The 21,740-nt window shown below is 41.2% G+C and overlaps 1 protein-coding gene across 1 annotated transcript in view; it reads right to left on the bottom strand.

Moving 5' to 3' along the window:
• LOC126161297 (phospholipid-transporting ATPase ABCA3) overlaps window positions 1–21,740 on the bottom strand; it is a 787,342-nt gene that overhangs the window by 61,889 nt on the left and 703,713 nt on the right. Inside the window, exons 26-27 of the mRNA XM_049917041.1 lie at window positions 12,738–12,936; window positions 8,142–8,329 (exon numbers count right to left, since the gene is read on the bottom strand). Coding sequence (XP_049772998.1) covers window positions 8,142–8,329; window positions 12,738–12,936 — 387 coding nt within the window. The remainder of the gene's footprint in view (window positions 1–8,141; window positions 8,330–12,737; window positions 12,937–21,740) is intronic.

The raw sequence follows: 21,740 nt of genomic DNA, 5'->3' as shown, positions 1-21,740 counted from the left end.
GGCTCCACCACCATAGTTTTGCGCCACAAGGATTACGTGGCAGAAGGACTCCGTCAGCTGTCAGATACTTCCCTTGCAAACCATGCCACAGTGATCCCATTCTAGCAATCCAGCACAATCTCCAGTCACTACTCAAATCCTTACGCCCACCCCAGAACATCTCCACAGAGTCCATCTCTCTACTTAGCCCTACCACTCACCGCACTCCCACCTTCTACATGCTTCCTAAAGTCCATAAACGCAACCACCCAGGATGCCCCATTGTGACCGGTTACTGCCCCCCCACAGAGAGAATCTCTGCTCTCATAGACCAACACCTTCAACCTATTACCCGGAACCTATCCTCTTATATAAAAGATACCAACCATTTCCTCAACCGACTCTCCACATTTCCTCTCCCTTTACCACACGGTGTCCCGCTCGTCACTATTGATGCCACCTCCCTGTACGCTAACATTCCTAATGCCCATGGCCTTACTGCTATTGAACACTACCTTTCCAGATGACCTATGGATTCCAAACCAACAACCTCCTTCCTAGTCTCCATGACAAACTATATCCTCAACCACAATTACTTCTCCTTTGAAGGCATTACCTACAAACAAATCCGCGGTACGGCTATGGGCACCCGCATGGCACCATCCTATGCTAACCTACTCATGGGCCATCTAGAGGAATCCTTCCTAAAAACCCAGAATCCTAAAACCCTCACCTGGTCCAGATTCATTGATGACATCTTTGCTATTTGGATTGAAGGTGAGGACAGCTTATTCACATTCCTCCAGAACCTCAACAACTTCTCCCCCATTTGCTTCACCTGGGCCTACTCAACCCAACAAGCCACCTTCCTAGATGTTGACCTCCACCTCAGAGATGGCTACATCAGTACCTCCGTCCATTGCAAACCTACTAATCACCAGCAATACCTCCACTTCACAGCTGCCACCTGTTTCATACCAAGAAGTCCCTTCTGTACAGCCTAGCCACCCGTGTCGTTGCATCTGCAGTGACGAGCAGTCCCTCCCTAAATATATTGAGGGTCTCACTGAAGCCTTCAGTGACTGTAATTATCCTCCCATCCTTGTACAAAAACAAATCTCCTGTGCCTTATCTTTCCAGTCTCCCACCACTTCCCAAAGTCCCACAGTCTGGCCACAGAGGAGCATTCCCCTCGTAACTCAGTACCATCTGGGACTGGAGCAACTGAATTACATTCTCTGCCAGGGTTTCGATTACCTCCTGTCGTGCCCTGAACGTCCTACCCACTATCCTTCCCCCCCCCCCCCCCCCCCTCCCCCCTACCATGGTATTCCGCTGTCCACCAAACCTACACAATATACTTGTCCATCCTTACACAATCCCTGCTCCCAATCTCTTACCTCATGTCTCATACCCCTGTAATAGACCTAGATGCAAGACCTGTCCCATACATCCTCCTACCACCACCTACTCCAGTCCGGTCACTAACATTACCTATCACATCAAAGGCAGGGCTACCTGTGAAACCAGTCATGTGATCTACAAGCTAAGCTGCAACCACTGTGCTGCATTCTATGTAGGCATGACAACCAACAAGCTGTCTGTCCGCATGAATAGCCACCGACAAACTGTGGCCAAAAAACAAGTGGACCACCCTGTAGCTGGACACGCTGCCAAACATGATACCCCTCATGTCAATGACTGCTTCATAGCCAGTGCCATATGGATCCTTCCCACCAACACCAGCTTTTCTGAATTGTGCAGGTGGGAACTTCCCCTGCAATACATCCTACGTTCCCGTAACCCTCCTGGCCTCAACCTTTGTTAGTCACTGTCCTCACCCATCCAGCCCCCTCCCTGTTCCCATTCCAGCACTACACAGCCGTCATTTCACCGCCACACCCAGTCTCTCTCTCTCTCTCTTTTTTATTCTTTTTTCTTTTTATTCTCTTTTTTTTTTCCCAATCGTATTGACCAACTAGGATCATGTTAACAACTTCAGTTCCTCTCCTTCCTTTGTTGTTGTTTTCCAGTATTCCCTCATTTTCTCCCCATGAAGTCTCTTCCTTTCTTCTATCCATGTTGTTCCCAATTTTTTTTTTTTTTTTATTTCTTCTGCTTTGAAAGCCTTCGAAATCTAGTATTTTGTTTTTAAAACGGTTTCTTTCTGCTATTTCTGATTCTTTGATGTTGTTTCTTTCAAGATCTTTTCTTACTTCTGTAATCCATGCTATTGTTGATTTCTTCTTCCAGAAATATAGGAGTATTTGTTTTGTTAGTCTATTTCCATCCATTCGGTAGAGATGTCAAAAAAAGGTTAATCTTCGTTTGGCCATTACTTCAGATATTTTCTCTATATTTTTGTAGATCTCCTCATTACTTCTTATTTTCCAACCATCTGCAGTTTTCATTGCACCCATTATTTTTCTAATAATCCTTCTTTCCAGTACCTCTAGTTTGTCCATCTTATAGTTCATCGTTAGGCATTCAGATTCATATAAACATTCTGGTCGTACCACTGTGGTGTAATGTTTTAGTTTTGTTTTTCTAGATATACATTTCTTGTTGTAAATATTTTTGGTCAAACCATATGCTCTTTCCATTTTGTTAATTCTTACTTCTATTGCAGATTTTTCTAGTCCATTCTGTTGTATAGTTTTCCAAGATATTTAAATTTATTTACTCGCTCTATTTTACCTATTTGTGTTTCTATGTATTTTTGTGCATTTTTTATATTTGTCATGAATTTTGTTTTTTCAGCTGAAATTTTGAGACCAGTTCTGTTTGCTAATTTTTCCAGAATGTTTATTTGAGTAACTGCTTCTGAAAGTATTGCAAAATCATCCGCAAAAGCCAAGCAGTTCAGAGTTATTGGTTCAATTTTGTGATTTTTTAGCTCTGAATTCCAGATCCTTACAATTTTTTCTAGAACACAGTTAAACAGTAAAGGTGATAAACTGTCACCTTGTCTAACACCCGTTTTTATTTCAAAATGCTGAGATACTTCTCCCATAAATTTGACTTTAGATACTGTACCTGTTAATGTTTCACGAATTATGTTTGCTAGTTTTGATTTAACACTAAATTCTCTAATGGCCTTATCTATCGTTTCTCTGTATATACAGTCAAATGCTTTCTTGAAATGTATAAATGACACTAGTATTGGTTTGCTGGTTTACATTCTATGGTGAATTATTGACTTTAAGTTAAAAATTTGTTCTGCACAGGATCTTCCCTTTCGAAAACCACCCTGATATTCTCCTAGTTGTTTGTCTAAAGTATCTACCACTCTGTTGAGGAGAATTTTTGATAATATTTTGTATGCCACTGGCAGAAGTGACACTCCTCTGTAATTACTGACATTTTGTTTGTCTCCCTTTTTATGTAGCGGGTGGATTAATGCTGTTTTCCATTCAACTGGAATCTTTTCAGTTTTCCAAATGTTGTCAAAAAGCAGCTGTAGATCCTTCATGATTTTTGGTTCTAACCACTTCAATAATTCTGCTGTAATTGAGTCTTCACCACTTGCTTTATTGTTTTTGAGTGTTTTGATGGCTTCATTAATTTCTAGCTCTGTTGGCGGGACATCTTCCTCTAGATTTTGAGGTATCACTGGAAATTCTAATTTATCTGTTGGAACGGGACAGTTTAGCAACTATTCAAAAAAATTTGCTAAAATTTCACAATTTTCTTTATTAGTTAATCCTATTTAGCCATTTTCATCTTTGAAACAAATACTTGGTGCCTGAGATCCTTTAAGTATGTGTTTAAAGGTTTGATAAAAATTTCTAGAATTATTTTTGGTGAAATTTTCTTCTATTTCAATAAGCTGACAATTTTCAAAGTTCCTTTTGATTTTCCAGATTATTTTTGATGTTTCTTTTCTTTGTTGTCTGAATTGTTCAAGGTCTTCCTCTTTTTTCGAACATCTCCATTTTTGAGCTCTTTGTATTAGTGCTTCTTCACACTTCTCATCCCACCATGTCTTCTTTTTATTCTTGGCTAATGCTTGTTAATGTCCCCATGCTCCCTGTTCGTCTGAATTCCTTCACTGTAGTCCTGAGTTCAATTATTTCTTTGCTAAGGCATTGCCTTTTCTCTGCTGCTTGAGTTATTTTCATCTGGAGTTGCTATGGCTCTGTTTATTGAACTGGTTTTTACTTCTATTCCTGACTGCATGTAGTACTTCTGATACTTGTTAATGTCTCAATGTTCCCTGTTTGTCTGAGTTCCTTCACTGTAGTCCTGAGTTCAATTATTTCTTTGCTAACACATTGCCTACTGTGACCTTGTTTTTTTGGTCAGGTTATTTTGGGGGAGAATGCATGGAATATACGAGGGCAGTTCAATAAGTAATGCAACACTTTTTTTTTTCTTGGCCAATTTTGGTTGAAAAAACCGGAAATTTCTTGTGGAATATTTTAAAACATTCCCGCTTCGTCTCGTATAGTTTCATTGACTTCCGACAGGTGGCAGCGCTGTACGGAGCTGTTAAAATGGCGTCTGTAACGGATGTGCGTTGCAAACAACGGGCAGTGATCGAGTTTCTTTTGGCGGAAAACCAGGGCATCTCAGATATTCATAGGCGCTTGCAGAATGTCTACAGTGATCTGGCAGTGGACAAAAGCACGGTGAGTCGTTGGGCAAAGCGTGTGTCATCATCGCCACAAGGTCAAGCAAGACTGTCTGATCTCCCGCGTGCGGGTCGGCCGTGCACAGCTGTGACTCCTGCAATGGCGGAGCGTGCGAACACACTCGTTCGAGATGATCGACGGATCACCATCAAACAACTCAGTGCTCAACTTGATATCTCTGTTGGTAGTGCTGGCACAATTGTTCACCAGTTGGGATATTCAAAGGTTTGTTCCCGCTGGGTCCCTCGTTGTCTAACCGAACACCATAAAGAGCAAAGGAGAACCATCTGTGCGGAATTGCTTGCTCGTCATGTGGCTGAGGGTGACAATTTCTTGTCAAAGATTGTTACAGGCGATGAAACATGGGTTCATCACTTCGAACCTGAAACAAAACAGCAATCAATGGAGTGGCGCCACACCCACTCCCCTACCAAGAAAAAGTTTAAAGCCATACCCTCAGCCGGTAAAGTCATGGTTACAGTCTTCTGGGACGCTGAAGGGGTTATTCTGTTCGATGTCCTTCCCCATGGTCAAATGATCAACTCTGAAGTGTATTGTGCTACTCTTCAGAAATTGAAGAAACGACTTCAGCATGTTCGTAGGCACAAAAATCTGAACGAACTTCTCCTTCTTCATGACAACGCAAGACCTCACACAAGTCTTCGCACCCGAGAGGAGCTCACAAAACTTCAGTGGACTGTTCTTCCTCATGCACCCTACAGCCCCGATCTCGCACCGTCGGATTTCCATATGTTTGGCCCAATGAAGGACGCAATCCGTGGGAGGCACTACGTGGATGATGAAGAAGTTATTGATGCAGTACGACGTTGGCTCCGACATCGAGCAGTGGAATGGTACCGTGCAGGCATACAGGCCCTCATTTCAAGGTGGCGTAAGGCCGTAGCATTGAATGGAGATTACGTTGAAAAATAGTGTTGTGTAGCTAAAAGATTGGGGAATAACCTGGTGTATTTCAATGCTGAATAAAACAACCCCTGTTTCAGAAAAAAAATAAGTTGCATTACTTATTGAACTGCCCTTGTATAATAATAGAAATGCATCATACTTTTCATTTGTGCTTTGTGCATGCATTATTTCAGTCAAATCTTCTTTCCTGATTATTATTTTAAAAATGTTCATGTTCTGCATATTTATAATCCTGACTTCTCTCTTGTCTTGCTTTGCTTCTGTTTTTGAGCTCCTATTTTTGTAGATGCAAATGATCACAGAATTCTTTTTGCAGAATTTTGCTTCACATTCACTATTCTCAATATTAGTGATAATGTTATGAATGGTGGTCTGACTCCAATCAATCATTCTTGTGGGTACATTTATTTTTATTTTCATATTACACTGTCCCAACTGCATAATGATGTTTGTTTATTTACAGGTGAGAGGTTTCGACCACTGTCCTAATCATCATCAGACTGCTTACTCCATGGGAGTCTGCTGAAGCTGGCAAGGAGCAGGCGCTGCTCTAGAAGGCTTGTAACCACTGCTTTATATTCCACTATGATAACGTTTCTTTCAATTCATGTTTTGGTTTTGATTCTTTATTCATATCTATGTTGTAGTCTCCATGTATTACTACATCCTTCATTTTAAACTTCTGTAACAATTTTGATAGTTTTTTTCAGAAATGTTGCAATGTTACCACTTGGAGACATATATACACAGAAAATTCTTAGTTCTTCACTCATTATGCCAGTAATTTCAAATTTTTTTTCAATGCATGCTGGAGGGTTTATACATTCACAGCATTCAGTATCTTATAGACTAATAATTTTCTTATTATATGTAGCAACTCCTCCACCTCCATATTTTGAGCTACAGAAATAATTAATCAGATCATAGTTTTTTTATTATTAGACTGCAAAGTTCTGGTTCATTTGGTCCATGCTCAATAAGGCATAATAAATCTGGTTGTGTTTAGTTCAGTAGCACTTCTAGTTTTCTGTTGTGTAGGTACTGAATGTTTTGATGCAAGACTTTAATATTATTTTCCTTTTGATGACTCCTGAGTTGTTGAAAATCTGTTGTACTTATAGTTGGAGACTGGCTGTACTCATTATTATTTATCAGTTGTCCTTCCCTTTTGTTGGCTGTGGAATAAAAAATCATTTGCAAAGTAGTGATGCAAAGTCCACATTGGTTTCCTTTCTACTTGTGAAATTTATGAAGTTGCTGCCTGTTGCTTTTTTTTTTTTTTTACTTTGATGTATTTCACACTCTTTTTATGTCATCGTGTGTGATGGTTCATTTATTACATTTCATGGTGCTCCAGCTGGTTCTTCTGTTGACACATTGTGATCTACCTGTTTTGAACAATGTGATTGCTCCTTTTTGAGTCAGAGTGATTTTTGTCATTTTTGTAGTGTGATGGTCCAGTTGTGAAAGCTTTCTGGTCTTTTGATTTTGTAGGAGATTTTTCTTCTGTCCATACATTTATTCCTGTGTTATTTTGGATTAGTGTTGTTTGCATTTAGCTTGTTATTGTAGACTGTAATTCCTTGCATAGCTTCTGTCTTCCTCCTCTGTTTATGTGCCATGTGAAGTCTTGTTTTCTTAGCAATCTGCTTACTTCAACTGGTGTGATACTTGTGTGTACTGTGTTTCTGATTACCTCATTTACAGCACTTCTGAAAGTATAGGTCTTGTTCATAATTTCTACTGTGATTTGCTCTAGCAAACACTATTAGCGCACCTTCTATTCCCAGGTATTTTATTTTGTTATGAATATCAATGGCAACTTTGTTAAATAGTGCACCCGGTTTAACAGAGGTCACTACAGAGAGAATGTCTCATGATACTCATTTAAAATGCGTGCACAGTTTTTGTCACTTTCATCAAATAACACGTGAATGTTAGTTAGGTGCACAGCCGCTGTACTGTGGTTCTGTTCATGTTTGTCCTATGCTTATGTTTACTGGGGTGTCTAACATGTCACAGTCATCAGAACAGTCAGCAGTATTGATGTTTTGTGTTTTCTGCTCTTGCAATATTGGCCTACTTCTTTGGATATAATGATGAACTGACCCACCATCTGTTGCACTTGAATAATTTAACTATTCTTTTAGAGCCTTCAAATTGTCATTACAATGTGCAGGTAGAGCATCTAGTTGCAAAATTTCATCTTTCATTTGTTGTTGGGAAATTTCACCTTGAGTATCTGCTCGTACAATTTCATTGTCTATTTGTCTAGTTATGAGTCTGAGATTTTCGTTTAACACACACGTAGCATGTAGACGATCACTGTTTGAACCCCACACTGACCACTTAATGTAGCGAGTACCATGAAGAGTCATCAGCTCCTCCTATCCAATTTTAACAACACTATCCTATTTCATCAGAGAGAGAACAATAACCTGGAGATATACGACAGGTAGGAAAATACCTTTTTGCATCCAGATTCTCAAAAAAACTCTGGAAATTTATTTCATGTTTAATTTGCTTAAACAAGAAGTGGAGAGAAAGGGAAAGAGTGACAGAGACATTGAAAGATGACACTGAAAAATTCTTTTCACATACCTGTACTCCTTAATTTTCTTGTGGATGTGCTTTGATAATAAAAGCTTATCTCCCCATTCACTGATGCTGAATTTAGCATCATCATAGGTTAAACCCCTCATAAGACAAAACATCATCAGTGTTTCATATCCTGTCAGTTCCTCTAAAAGGGCATCAAACTGTGGACAGTATCCAATTTCTTGGTATACCTATTGATGGAAAATTAAACAGAAACAAAATATTATAGTCATCCTTGCTACACATTATAAACATAGTTTTTTTGTGATGGTTACCTGTTTTTGTATTAGTTTCATTTTACTTAATATTTTTAAGCTGAAATACTGTTTTGAAACTCAGAACAAATTTACATGTCATTCCAAATAAACATTCCAACGTCATCATCCCTACCTCAAGTTTCCCATCCCTGCAACCATTCTCTAAACTGTGCACCCACCCCCTGCCACTTACTCACCTCCATCACAAGACAGAGCAACATGTGAAACTTTTTATGTTCTTTATAAACTAACATGTGATCACTTCAAAGTGTTTTATTTAGGAATCTTCCAGATCAGTCATGTGTAAATAATGAAATAAAATCTGCTAATTATAATTTGCAAAAATATGCAAGCATTTCAAAAATGTTAACTTCATGAATGCCAATATAGCAGAAACTTCACTCACATAATGGGCTGCACCTAAATAGTCTTCATAAACTATACAGGGTGGAGAAAAATTGTGTCCTGAAATTTTAATCCTGGATAGCTGATGCCAGTAGGAACCAAAATTACTAATGTTGTGTAGGTCAACAACACACCATTTTTAAGCTACGGAAACTTGGCGCCTTGTGCTCGATTTGCCGTGGGATTGCCATGTTGCCATTCGTTGGTTGATGGGCAGTTCACATATACAAACGTCCTTCGCCCCGTCACTGCCCCAGTAATGAAACCTGAGAACTTGTCAATAGCCTCTCTGACCACTGAGACCTCCTGTTTGACGTAAGCCTGCCATATTTAATATTGCCTTCCCTCTCAAGAAACATGTAATTAGAACCCCCAGGAAACCTGAATACAAAGGATGGATAACACAAGGGACACTCACCTCCTGTAAACCTAAGAAAAAATGGTACATGCAAAGTAAAAGCAACAGAGACTCTAATTTTCTTAATTATTTCGAAATATACAAAAACGTTCTTCAGAAAGTAATATCCAAGGCAAAAAATCTCTGAGTCAACCAGTACATTAAAAATGAAAACAAAATGAGTAGTAGAGCTGTGAGGAAAGTTTCAGTGGTGCTACATGAACAAAGCCTAAGCAACCACTGTCCGATTTTGTAAAAGAGAATGGGAACAAAATATCAGATACTAAAGTATAAGTGAATTCTGTAATGCACATTTCACAAGTAACATAAGCCACAAAAACCTTTGAAATAGTGCTAAAAAAATCAGACAGGTCACAAATCTTAACACTAACATCAGCTGCAGACTTATAATTATCAGAGAAATAAAAATCTCATACTCTGATGGTACTGACGGTTTGTCTGACCATTTAATAAAAAGTATTGCCACAGAAATCCCTGGGCCCATTTGTGATGTAATAAACAGTTCATTGAGCAATGGCTGCTTTCCTGGACTCTTCAAAATCTCAAAATTCATCCCAGTTTTTAGAAAGGGTGACCCACATGGTGTAAATAATTACTAGCCAATACCCATCCTACCAGCAGTATCATCAAAGGTAATTGAAAAAGTCATGTACAGTCACGTGTTAGAATTTCTGCATAAAGAAAACTTATTTTCTGATACGAATATGGGTTTCAGAAGCACAGATATGTTAATGATGCCCTCTTTGCTCTTTGCGACCAAATTTTTTCTTCTTTCAGTCACAGAGAATTCACCCCTGGACTGTTCATTGACCTAACTAAAAGTATTTGGTTAATCACAAGATATCACTTCAGAAATCACACACATCTGGTGCCCAAGGGGTATGTAATCAATAGTTTGAGTCATACTTAATGAATAGGATGCAAGTAGTTGAAGTCTCTAGCACTAGCAAAGAAAGAACTTGCTCTAACACAGACCTGATTACTTGTGATGTGCCACAAGGCTCTGTTTTGGGCCCCCTTCTCTTTCTGTCTTTAATTAATGATCTTCTCCTGAACCTTCCTAAAACTTTTCCTGTGCTATTTGCTGATGATATAAATCTGTTGTTCAACAGCACATCAGTACAACAAATGGGTGACCATATATCAGATGCAATGAGTAGGCTGCTGTCCTGGCTCCACAGAAATAAACTGTTGCTGAATGCAAATAAAACAGCCCACATGCTCTTCAATCCGTAAAAAAACAAACGTACTCAAATGACCACAACAGTAATACTAGGCCATGAAATCGATCAAGTAGAAGCAACGAAATCTTTGGGAATATGGGAAGATAACAGTTTGAAGTGAGACGTGCACAGAGATAAAGTACTGAATAAGCTGAGCAGCCTCTGTTATGCATTTAGTATTCTCAGCAAACATGCAATATAGATACATTAGAACAATGCACATTGGCCTAGTTCATTCCATTTTAACATATGGCATCCCCTTCAGGGAAAGGCTATTAGAAATAATGAAGCAAGAACATCTTAGATCATCAGCAAGGCCAATTTTCAAAGACTTGAAAATTTTACCAGTACCCTATATTTATATAATGAAAACAGTCTTATTTGCTAAAAAAATGCACCTCTTCACATAAATGGGGGCATACATGTGCACAATACAAAAATAAATTTGAACGTTCATCTTCTGTCCCCGAGTCTAAGTAGGTGTCAAGCTGGCTTCCTATGACGATAAGAAATAGTGAAGGGCTCTCACTCAGGGAAAAAGTAAAAGAACTACTTGTCACACACTCCTTTTACTCTATTGTTGGCAAATTTACACTAGCTCCTTCTCGATAAAATAAGAACACAAGATCACTAACTGTCAAATAACACATTAAATTTATTTTTACCTATTCTAAATCTTGTTTTATATACTGAAATAAATTGACTGTAAGTCAGTTGTGCTACGACTGCATAGAAATAAGCCTATACATTTGTACTTATTGTAGTTTCTTAATTACCACCATGCATTGTAAGCCCATATACACTACTGTTAGTTCACATTCTTAGCATTCCCCTATATGTATATTTAGCTTTTCGACAATTTTTATGCCATAATACATCTAAGCTTATGCATTTGAAAATATTTAACTTTAATACTGTTTCATTATATTCTATAAAAAGTAAAACAATCACCACACAGTTACTGTAAACCATGTCATACATCTCTTCTACGAAAGCGAAATGTTACCGTTGTATTATTTTAAGTCTCCTGAGTGAGCATGCCATGTTTCTGTCACTTCCGCCAGACAACATAGCTGCAGGACAATTTATAAAATTGGCATTGTAGGTTATGTACGTTACAAGAAATGTGGCATTGAATTTCTCACTGCAGAGGCGAAACTGTGTGGAATATTCACAAACACTTGTGCAAAGTCTACGGAGCATCTGCTGTTGATAGAGGTACAGTTAGTCGCTAGGCATGGAGGGTGAGGTCATCAGAAGGCAGTTTGGTGGAGCTCCACAGTTAGGGAGACCATCCGCGGCTGTCACACCTGACATGTTGCAGCGAGCTGATGTTGTCATTCATGAGGACAGATGCATTACAACTTGGCAGTTGGTGCTGCATTTGTCAATCAGCAAAGGAAGTGTGGATGCAATTATCTGCACTCTTGGATATTCAAAAGTGTGTGCAAGATGGGTCCCACAATGTCTCACGGTGGATCAAAAATCACAGAGAAAAAACATTTGTCTTGATATTTTGCAATGTTTTGAAGCTGACGAATAGGCCTCCTTGTCCCAGATTGTGACAGGTGATGAGACCTATGCTAACCAAACCAAAACGACAGTCAATGGAATGGTGCCATTCCCACTGCCACAGAAGAAAAAATTCAAAGCAACTGCTTCCACCGGTAAGATTATGACTACCGTGGTCTGGGACTGTGAAGGTGTGAGTCTCATTGATGTGATGCCACGGGATGGTACCATTAATTCAGAAACATATTTTGACACATTAACAAAAATGGTGACTTCGATGCCACAGCAACACAGGAGATGTTTTGCTGCGACATGATAATGCTCGTCCCCACACAAGTCCGAGGACTGCTGAACACATTGCAAAACAGGGTTGAACAGTGTTGCCCCACCCATCCTACAGCCCTCACCTAGCCCCTTGGACATGCACTTGTTTGGGCCATTAGGCTGCCATTTTTGGACGATATTTTGGGAATGATGAGGAGGTGACTCATACAGTGAAACACTGGCTCCACCACTAGGTCAAGGATTGGTACTGACAGGGCATACATGCCCTTGTTTCCCACTGGAGGAAGGCCATAGAAGGGGATGGAGGAAACATGGAAAAACAAGGTGTGTAGATAAAACACCATGTTTTGTGTGTGTGTGTGTGATTATTATGTTCAGTAAAGAATTGTTGAAGAAAAAAATGTGGTGCATTACTTTCTGGACTGCCCTCATACAACACAAGATGCCAGGGACCATAAATAAATAAATAAATAAATAAATAAATAATCAACTACTGTACCTTCTTCATATTTGATTTAATGCTTAACCCAATGACATAAGCATCACCATATGAGATTTTTTCATCTCCTGTTAACATTTTGAATGTTGTTGATTTTCCTGCACCATTCACTCCTAGAAGACCAAAACATTCACCTTTTCTTGCACAAACAGATATTCCATCAACTGCTAGAAATTTGCCATAATATTTTGTCAAGTCTCTGGAAAAAAAGATGGGAGGGGTCAGTAACTGAATAAGAGATTCTGCAGTTTTTAAACAAAGAACAAATTAAATATGAAAATATATGGGGAGTGAAAAATATTCAAACACATGCATTCAATTTATTGGACCTCGTATATTGCATTAGTAGCTGAAAATGTTCACTTATTGTCTATAGATTTGCAAAAACAAGCAATCCTTTTAAGAGCAAACACCAAAGTGCATCAATCACCATTTTCTTGTCTTGGTTAATACAAATGTAACTATTAATATACAGCATCAGTTACGGGAGAGGGTGGGGGGACTTACTACCTGTGTCAAGTTTACACAATAAATAACATTTAATAAGGTTTAACACACAAACCCTATATTTTAATATCATGTTCATCTTACAATGCTCACATAGTTTCCCTTATGGGAATGGGATCGGTAATCGGGATACAGAAAACTTAATTCCCATATATGCTGTAGCTCGAATATATTTACACTTGATACTGCGTCCATACAGCACGAAGAATAACAAAGAACTGACTAAAGTAAAGTTAAGATGGAGGATCAACAGAGCACCTAGACTTCACAGATATTAAGTTTTGTGGTTGATACGAACTATCGACACCACACAACCCCCCCCCCCCCCCTCCCCCTCGCAGTACGGAGTACTACAGATGTCCAAGGGTGAGGGCGTGTGGGCGTGGATGTCGGTGGAAATCGTGCTTGTAGGCAGGCGCACCACACGTACTTCCATCTCGAACGAGGTGGGTCGTGCAGGCGGAGCGGCGAGAGGCAGGTCCCTTTCGTAGTCAGTCAGCCACCGTGGCTGGATGAGATGGCAGCCGGCTGGGGAGTAAGCGGGCAGAGCGGTTGACGACCTGGTGGAGGTGTGTGTGGCCCTTAAGTGCATAGAGCCATCCATAGAAATGAAAGCACGCAGAGATGCTCGGTCACACTCACGCAGGAGTGTGAGGTTTTGTGCAATGTTGACGTGTAAGGGACTGTCCGATGGCAGGTCCTCGGTATCTGTCAAAAGAATGAGCACTCGGTTGTCGAACGTCACTATAGAAACATTGTTCACTCGGTGCTGCGGCACACTGCAGGATAAACTGATAGTAGGTGTGTGTGTGTCTCTGACGTTGGAGGTGAGGGCATGAAACCTGCGCAGGGTGAAACAGGGGGCGAGTTTGGGTGGCGGACAGTCTTCGACGGAAGCGGTGTGCGGTGAGTTTGATGGGAGCTTGTCTTCGTTCTCGATCAAGGATGGATCGTCTGCAGAGTCTGACTGCGGCAAAGTCGTGTCCTCCTGGCGCAGGACCTGGTAGGGGCCAAGATAAGGATGTTGAAGAGGCTGTCCTCAGGTGGGTTGCAGAACGCTTCTGCCAGTGGTTTGTGATCACTGAGGATGAAAAACAAATGTCCCTCAACGTCGTGGCGGAAATGTTTGATTGCTTTATAAACAGCAAGGAGCTCTCTATCAAATGCAGAATACTTTCTCGAAGCCGTAGATAGTTTCTTGGAGAAGAAATGAAGGGGAGAAACCGTGGTACCCTTGCATTGTTGAAACACTGCCCCCACTGCGATGTTGCTGGCGTCAGTAGTGACGAATAACTCGGCCGAGGGGTTGGGGTGGGCAAATGTCACAGCGTGAGCTAAAGAAGTCTTCAGAGCCTTGAAGGCCTCTAGCATCGGAGCAGTCCGAGAGATGGGTTTGATACCGGAACTTACTTTGCCTGATAGCGTGTCTGTCAGCAGTGCCTAAACAGCGGCGGCAGAAGGCAGATGGCAACGAAAGTACTTGATGGTGCCGAGGAAACGGCGTAGCTCTTTGTAAGTAGCCAGGGGTGGCAGAAACGTGGTCGCCTGCACACGAGATCTGGGAGGCTGTATTCAATCAGCAGAGGCAGTGTAACCTAGGAAGGAGACTGACGCCTGGCGCAACTGAAACTTGTCTTTGTTGACCTCAACACTGTTCGAGTTCAAGGTCTGGAGGACATTAGACAGATGATTATCATGTTCCTTCGCTGAGCTGCTCAAAACAAGAATATCGTCCAGATAAGCAAAGCAAAACTCCAACTGTCTCAAGATAGAGTCAATGAAACGTTGCCACATTTGCGCTGCGTTCTTCAGGCCAAATGGCATGAAGTGGTATTGGAATAAACCGAGCGGCATGATAATAGCCGTCTTAGGAATGTCTTCCAGCGCCACACGACTCTGGTGGTAGGTGTGTTTACAGTCAATAACATTGAAAATTGTGGCGCCCGATAACATACGAGTGAAGTCATTGATGTTCAGCACTAGGTAATTGTCCACGACAGAACGAGCATTTAAGCACCTGTAATCACCACACAGATGAAAACATCCATCGTGTTTGGGGGCAAGGTGGATTAGTGAAGACCAGTTGGCGTCTGAAGGTTGCAGAACACCTGCTGCCAAAAGTTCATTAATCTGCTGCCGGGCCGTGCGCAGCTTTATAGGGTTGAGGCGTCGGTCCTTAAGCCTAATAGGAGGGACGGCAGTGGTAACTATCTTGTATGTCATTCCATCAGTGACGGAAGAAACTGAGAACTGCACATAAGATCGGTTAACGTCCGGGTGCCGAGTCTTCGGATAAGTAGGGCGTGGCGAGGCTAGCCATTAGCACCAGTGGGGAAAGGTAGTACGAAAGTCACACGTCTCTTACGGGAGCGTGGCATGTGCTTGCGTGGAGGGGGTGGGTGCGTGCGCAGAACCGAGAGAAAGGGAACGGGCGGCGACTGTCCGCTGTTAATCTTGCCCTGGACAACCGGCATGGGTCAGAGCAGTGCTGGCGTCCCAGGTGGGGCCATAATGGTAACTGGGTCATGTAGCCGGTGAGTGAGAGAGGGGGAATGTTTATCAACACGCATGGTAGCAGTTTGAGAGGTGGGTGTTGTCACAATGCGCGCGGCACTGTCATTAGCAGCACTGTTTGAAACACACGGCACTGGATGATGCGAGTGTAACGGAGAGGGGGGGGGGGGGGGGTTGAAAATCCCACGCAAGTAAAGTTCATGGACTAAACTGGTGAGAGTTTGAGCTAGGCTCGACTGAGCTATCTCGTTTAGGTGGCAGCGCCGTGGACTGCAGTTGCAGAAGCAAGGTACGAGCCACGACGAGCTCGCTGTAAGTGGATGCGATGCATTGTTTCAGTTTCTCATTGTCCTGGTGGAGTTGTGTCACCGAGTCGTATTCTGACAGTAGGTCAGTAACGCAGGTCACAATGTTGCCCGCGAGGGCGGAACACTCGCATATGATATTGTATGTTGCGGTGGAAACAGAGCGTTGGACATAGGTGCGGGTGCATGGTGTGTGAGTATTTGTAGGATGGTGGAGCACTGAACCCTGTATCACGTTCAGAGATAGTTCGTAATGGGACAAAAAAATCCATACCGAGGATCGGCTAATCGATGTCGGCAATGTAGAACGTCCACGGAAAACGTAGAGAAGGAGATGGGGTCATCGTAACCTTTACTGAGCCTGAGGTAGGTAATGTCAATGCATTGACAGCTCGTAGAAGTGACTTCGTCTGTGAAGAAGCAGGTGGAGCCATCGAAGTAGGTACGATCGATACGTCAGCACCAGTGTCGACGAGAAAGCTAGACCTGACGCAATGTCAGTCACATGGAGACAACGACTTGGCGAGGTGGACGAATGAACGGAGTGTAGTGTAAGAGGACGCCTGTTAGGTTCCCCACAGGACTCGGCGTCCCTTAGTTCCTGCGGTTGGTGTTTGGGTGTTGGCATGGCAACCTGCACTTCTTGGCGTCGTCGCCGAACACTTTGTGGTACCTGCAGTAAGGTTTAGCAGGGTGAGGAGAAAGTGGAGACTGCGACAGCAGGGGCAGTTTGTCCTCATTGATTTGTTCCGGTAAAAAGACCGGTACATAAGGTGCGTGGGCGATCCTGGAGTGCTCGGATAGCAGTGAGAGTGAGCTGACACTTACAGGAGAAGCAGACGAGGTGACAGCGGAGCGAGTCCTGCCTCTGCCGGCCGAAGGTCAGTATGCGGGGGTGGCTGTGCTGATGAACGGTGTGTTGCTGCAGCTGCAGCTGCGAAAACAACTGGTCAGCGATGTGTAGGCACGAGCCGATGGATTCAAACGAGTGTGGTAACAGATGGATCTGTAGATCAGTAGGTCGTTTGGCAGACCACACAGCCCATAGCACGGCGTCAGGCACGGTATGCTCGTTCACGAGCAATCGAAGGCAGCGCCAGAGTTGTGAGGGGGTGCGTTCCCCCAGGTGCTCCTCATAGAGAATCTTGACTATTAACTCTTGTGGCAAGCAGGCAAGTCGTTCCATTATAGTCTTGTTTCCAAACTCGTATTTTGGTGCAGGCGGCGGCGAAAGGACCAGGTTACAAATAAAATCTGAGTGGTCGTGGAGGTGTGTGACGAGGCAGAGAAACTTTGAGTTGTCGTCAGAAACATGATGTAACTCAAACAGCTGTTCGACGAGCGTGAACCACAATGCCGGGTTGTCCTCATATAAGGGCAGTAGCTTTGGCAGGTGGCCAGGAGGGGGCGACGACGGCAGCTTCTGTGTCTCTAGGGGTAGCGGTTGAACTGAGGTTTAGTCACAGGCTGGTGCGGTAGGCCCAAATTTATACCATCTGAGTGAATCCGTAGTAGCGGCAGCTGGTATAGTTGACTGTGTGTCACGAAAACACAGTGCGGCAGGCACGGAAATGGGTGGATGGACAGCACACGAGGGGGGGCATGGAAACTGGACTGTGAGTGACGATTGCTGGATGGAAACGACCCGCTTCTGGAACAGGGCGAGAGATCGGCACAACAGACACAGGCGGTGCTGTGGGAGCGACAGGCAGTTGAGCAACCGGAAACGTGGAGCCCCGCAAGTGGGGCTGGGTGGGGGTTGAGAATGCAACCCGCGTGGAAACTATCCGATGCAGAACATGCCTGTAATGTATGTGACAGGCCACTGAGGTGAGGTAAGAGGTCTGTGTTATGAGAAACACAATTGTGCATGTAAATTGGGCACAACTGGAACACTACGTGCGTGGAATGGATCCGGCATGATTTGTAGTAATGGCAGCGTTGCACACGGCCCGACAGTAACTGATGTAGCATGCCACTGGTGGCTAAACATGTATTCAAATTGGGATCACTTTGTTCTTGAAACACTCGACTTGAAGAGGCACTATTCAAAATATTGTTCAGTTCAGTTTACATTTCACTGTCGGATGGGCATAATCTGGTCACGCAAAACACCGATGCAGAAGATGCAAAACATGAACGAACTGCGGGGTCACCACTATGGGAATGGGAAGTATAACAAAGAACTAAATAAAGTAAAGTTGAGATGGAGGCTCGACAGAGCACTTAGAGTTCACAGATATTAAGTTTCGTGGTCGATACGAACTATCGACGCCACACCCTCAATAGAAAATTGTTCCAGTTAATTAGTTTTAGAAACGTTATTCCATGTTCTTAGTGCTGAATTTATTAATGAAGCAGAAGTTCTCATAATGCTCTCTTTTTCATTCATGCATTATAACTTTAATCTTAATCTATGGAACATGAAGTATGCACAAATAAATCAGAGCAAGAAGTTAGTTGAAACTGGTTTGCCAACATGTGAGCCTGATGTATACTTGATGTGTGAGACAAGTAACTGTTACAAACTAGTTTGTTTAATGACTGTTCATGACATTTACAAGTTACAAAAGTTTACTGCATATATAATTTTCACATTAGATGCAACAATGTATCACTGATGTAAACATCAAGCAATTTTATGAACAACATATCTCTTAGCTCTCTATGGAAATATATACACTGATACCATGTAAAATGTTTGTAGATGGATAAACTCTGTTCTTATTTTGTTATGGATGCAAACAAAAACTGAAGATATAGTGAGAATATGTTCCTCTCAAAGAGGATAACCAAGGTGGCCATTAAGATTAATATCCTGACCTAATTGAGAGGTCACCATGAATAATATTACATTGAGGAAACGTATTACAGCAGTTCCAGCTTTAACCTAATGCATAAATATGGAATGTGATAATCACATTACCTGTGCTCATCTTGGCCCCAAATTTCAATAATGAAAATATTTGGCTGCACCACCGCAGAAAACATTTATCTCTAGCATAGATACCACACTCTTGGTTAGGTTATTCATTTATTATTTTATCTATGTGTGCAAGAGAGAGCCTTTTAGAGAAATTTTCAGGAAATATAAAATACTTAGCACTGCTCTCTGTACTTGCAAGCAATCATGTTTAATAATATCATGTAATAAACAGCAAAGTACATAAATACAATACACAGGTAAGGGAAAACTTTCAGAATTACAAATTAGAGAAAGGTTGCAGACCACAGTCCACACGCGCTAGGAACCATTTTTTCACAACGGACTGCTATCTGATCTTAAGGCAGCTAATTTAAATGCCCTAAAGAACACACTCAAGTGTTTATTAATAGTGAAATGCAATTATTCAATAGAAGATTTCAAACTGTTGTGTTCCTTGTAAAACTGTTAATGTATATACCATAAGTTTGTTTTTGTAACCAAAGAACTCATAAATTACGATCTTCACACATTAAGGTAGCTAATTTAATTGTCCTACAGAATAAACTGTAGTGTTTATTAACAGTGAAATGCAGTTATTCATTAGAAGATTTGAAATTGAGCATCACTTTTATGACAATGTATGCATTTATCTTTCATTGGCAAGAGAAGTAAATGTACTGATGTATAATCATGTACCTCAATGCACATGCGAACTAAATCTATGGCAATGTCTGAAACCTGTCCGTTATATGGACAGCAAATCAATGAATAAAATAAACTGATGTTGCTTTCATTCAATATCTTCATAATAAGAAGGAATGTAGTTAGGTAGGGAATGCACATAGCAATTTATAAAAGAAAGGATTTAATTATTCTGTACCTAATTTTCTTTGTTTTCGTAAACCAGCTGCTGGCTATGGGTGTACATGTAAAGGCTGCATCAGCGAAAATAATGTTACTGATAATAGCAAAAGCAATGGGCACTGTTTTAATCCCTACTTTAGAGACAACAACAGTTATTGAACACAAATAAACTTCTGTAACAAAAGATTACCTATTAGTCTAAAAAACAAAATAATAATAATTATTGAAGGAAATTAATATACACCAGTAATGTGTAATAGTTTGTGGTTGACTTGGTATTGAGTCCAAGTCCTGCCATTTTGTCAAGCACAAGGAACTGCTCTGTCTTATTGTTCTCATCTTTGGATTTAACCAAACATATAACAAGCAATATCTAAAAAAATGCTGTTGTGGGCTAGCACTTTCATCCAAAGACCCCTTCAATTGTTATATTTTGGCATTATGTCTGAAAATTTCTTTCTATACTTTTCGATTATTTTATCATAATTCATTGTTCAGAATTTGATGTATGCTATTTTGCAAAGCTCCACTAAGCCTGGCAGTTGTGGACACCACAGATTCATCAGTCGAAGCACTGTATAACATAAGTCTAAGTATGTCCATATGAACAGCAGCAGTGGTCACATTTCACATATAGAGGCAAAGCCAGATAACGCAAGCTATGAAGAGATCAGCACTGGGCAACTTTATATTTGGTGGCTACAGGTGATCGGCCTGTTGTATTGGAGGTGTTCCTGTTGCAGGCACCAATGTGGGTGAAGTTACACTTTCTGGGGTACATAAGTATCTTCCATTTGCACATCCAGCACAGTTACTAAAGATATCAAAAGCCCACAGAGGAAATTACACAGAAGATAATTGTTATTAGGTCATTATCAACAATGTTGTACATTTTCAAGAGCGGCTTTGGGTTGGGTTGGGTTGTTTTTTGGGGAGGTGACCAGACAGCGAGGTCATTGGTTCCATCAGATTAGACAAGGATGGGGAAGGAAGCCGACAGTGCCCTTTCAAAGGAACCATCCTGGCATTTGCCTGGAGCGATTTAGGGAAATCACGGAAAACCTAAATCAGGATGGCCAGATGCAGGACTGAACCTTCATCCTCCTGAATCGTCCAGTGAGCTATCCACGGTGCCACCTCGCTCGGTGGTGACTTTGGAATTGGCTTACAAGGCTGCTAGATATAGTTCACGTTTTTGTAAACTGTATAAAAGTTGAATACAATACACTTATTTATGCTGAATTATGTATTCATCAATAGTTATTTATTTCAATTCCATAAAAGTGAAGAAAATATTTGATATGATTTACATTTTAGAAGTCTTCGGCTGAAATCACTTTGAAGAATGTGATATTTATAGCCTGAAAAGACTTCAAAATTATGATGGCAAAGACCATGTTCTATTATACAGCACGAAAGGGGACTGTGATAAATAAAGAAGATATTTTCAGTTACCGAACAATGGATTACGACAAACTATAATCACAAAGCACTGAAAGATATTTCCAAATATTATGCCAAAATACAACAACTGAAGAGGTTGATGGAAGTAAGCACTAATCCAGCACAGTGATTTTTGGGATACTGAATGTTATATGTTTGGCCAAATTGAAAGACAAGGACAAAAATACAACAGGGCAAAGAAACTTATATAGTATACAATGATTTCTAGCATTATACATAGAACTGTGCATCACCAGCATGTGGTGTGTTTCTAAACACAACAGATTAAGTGATAAAGCTGAAGGTTAGTACCTTCTTCCACTGACCCCTTCATTATTATTATGTAAATCAAAATTCACAAAAGATACTCTGTCATATGATTTACTAATCAGTCTAGGTAAACAAGAAAAAAGAACTGTATGCAAATAAGACAATTTTCGGAAG

This window comes from Schistocerca cancellata, chromosome 2 (genome assembly GCF_023864275.1).
Source record: "Schistocerca cancellata isolate TAMUIC-IGC-003103 chromosome 2, iqSchCanc2.1, whole genome shotgun sequence".
NCBI classification, from domain to species: Eukaryota; Metazoa; Arthropoda; class Insecta; order Orthoptera; family Acrididae; genus Schistocerca; species Schistocerca cancellata.
This window is presented reverse-complemented; position numbering and strand designations above follow the sequence as displayed.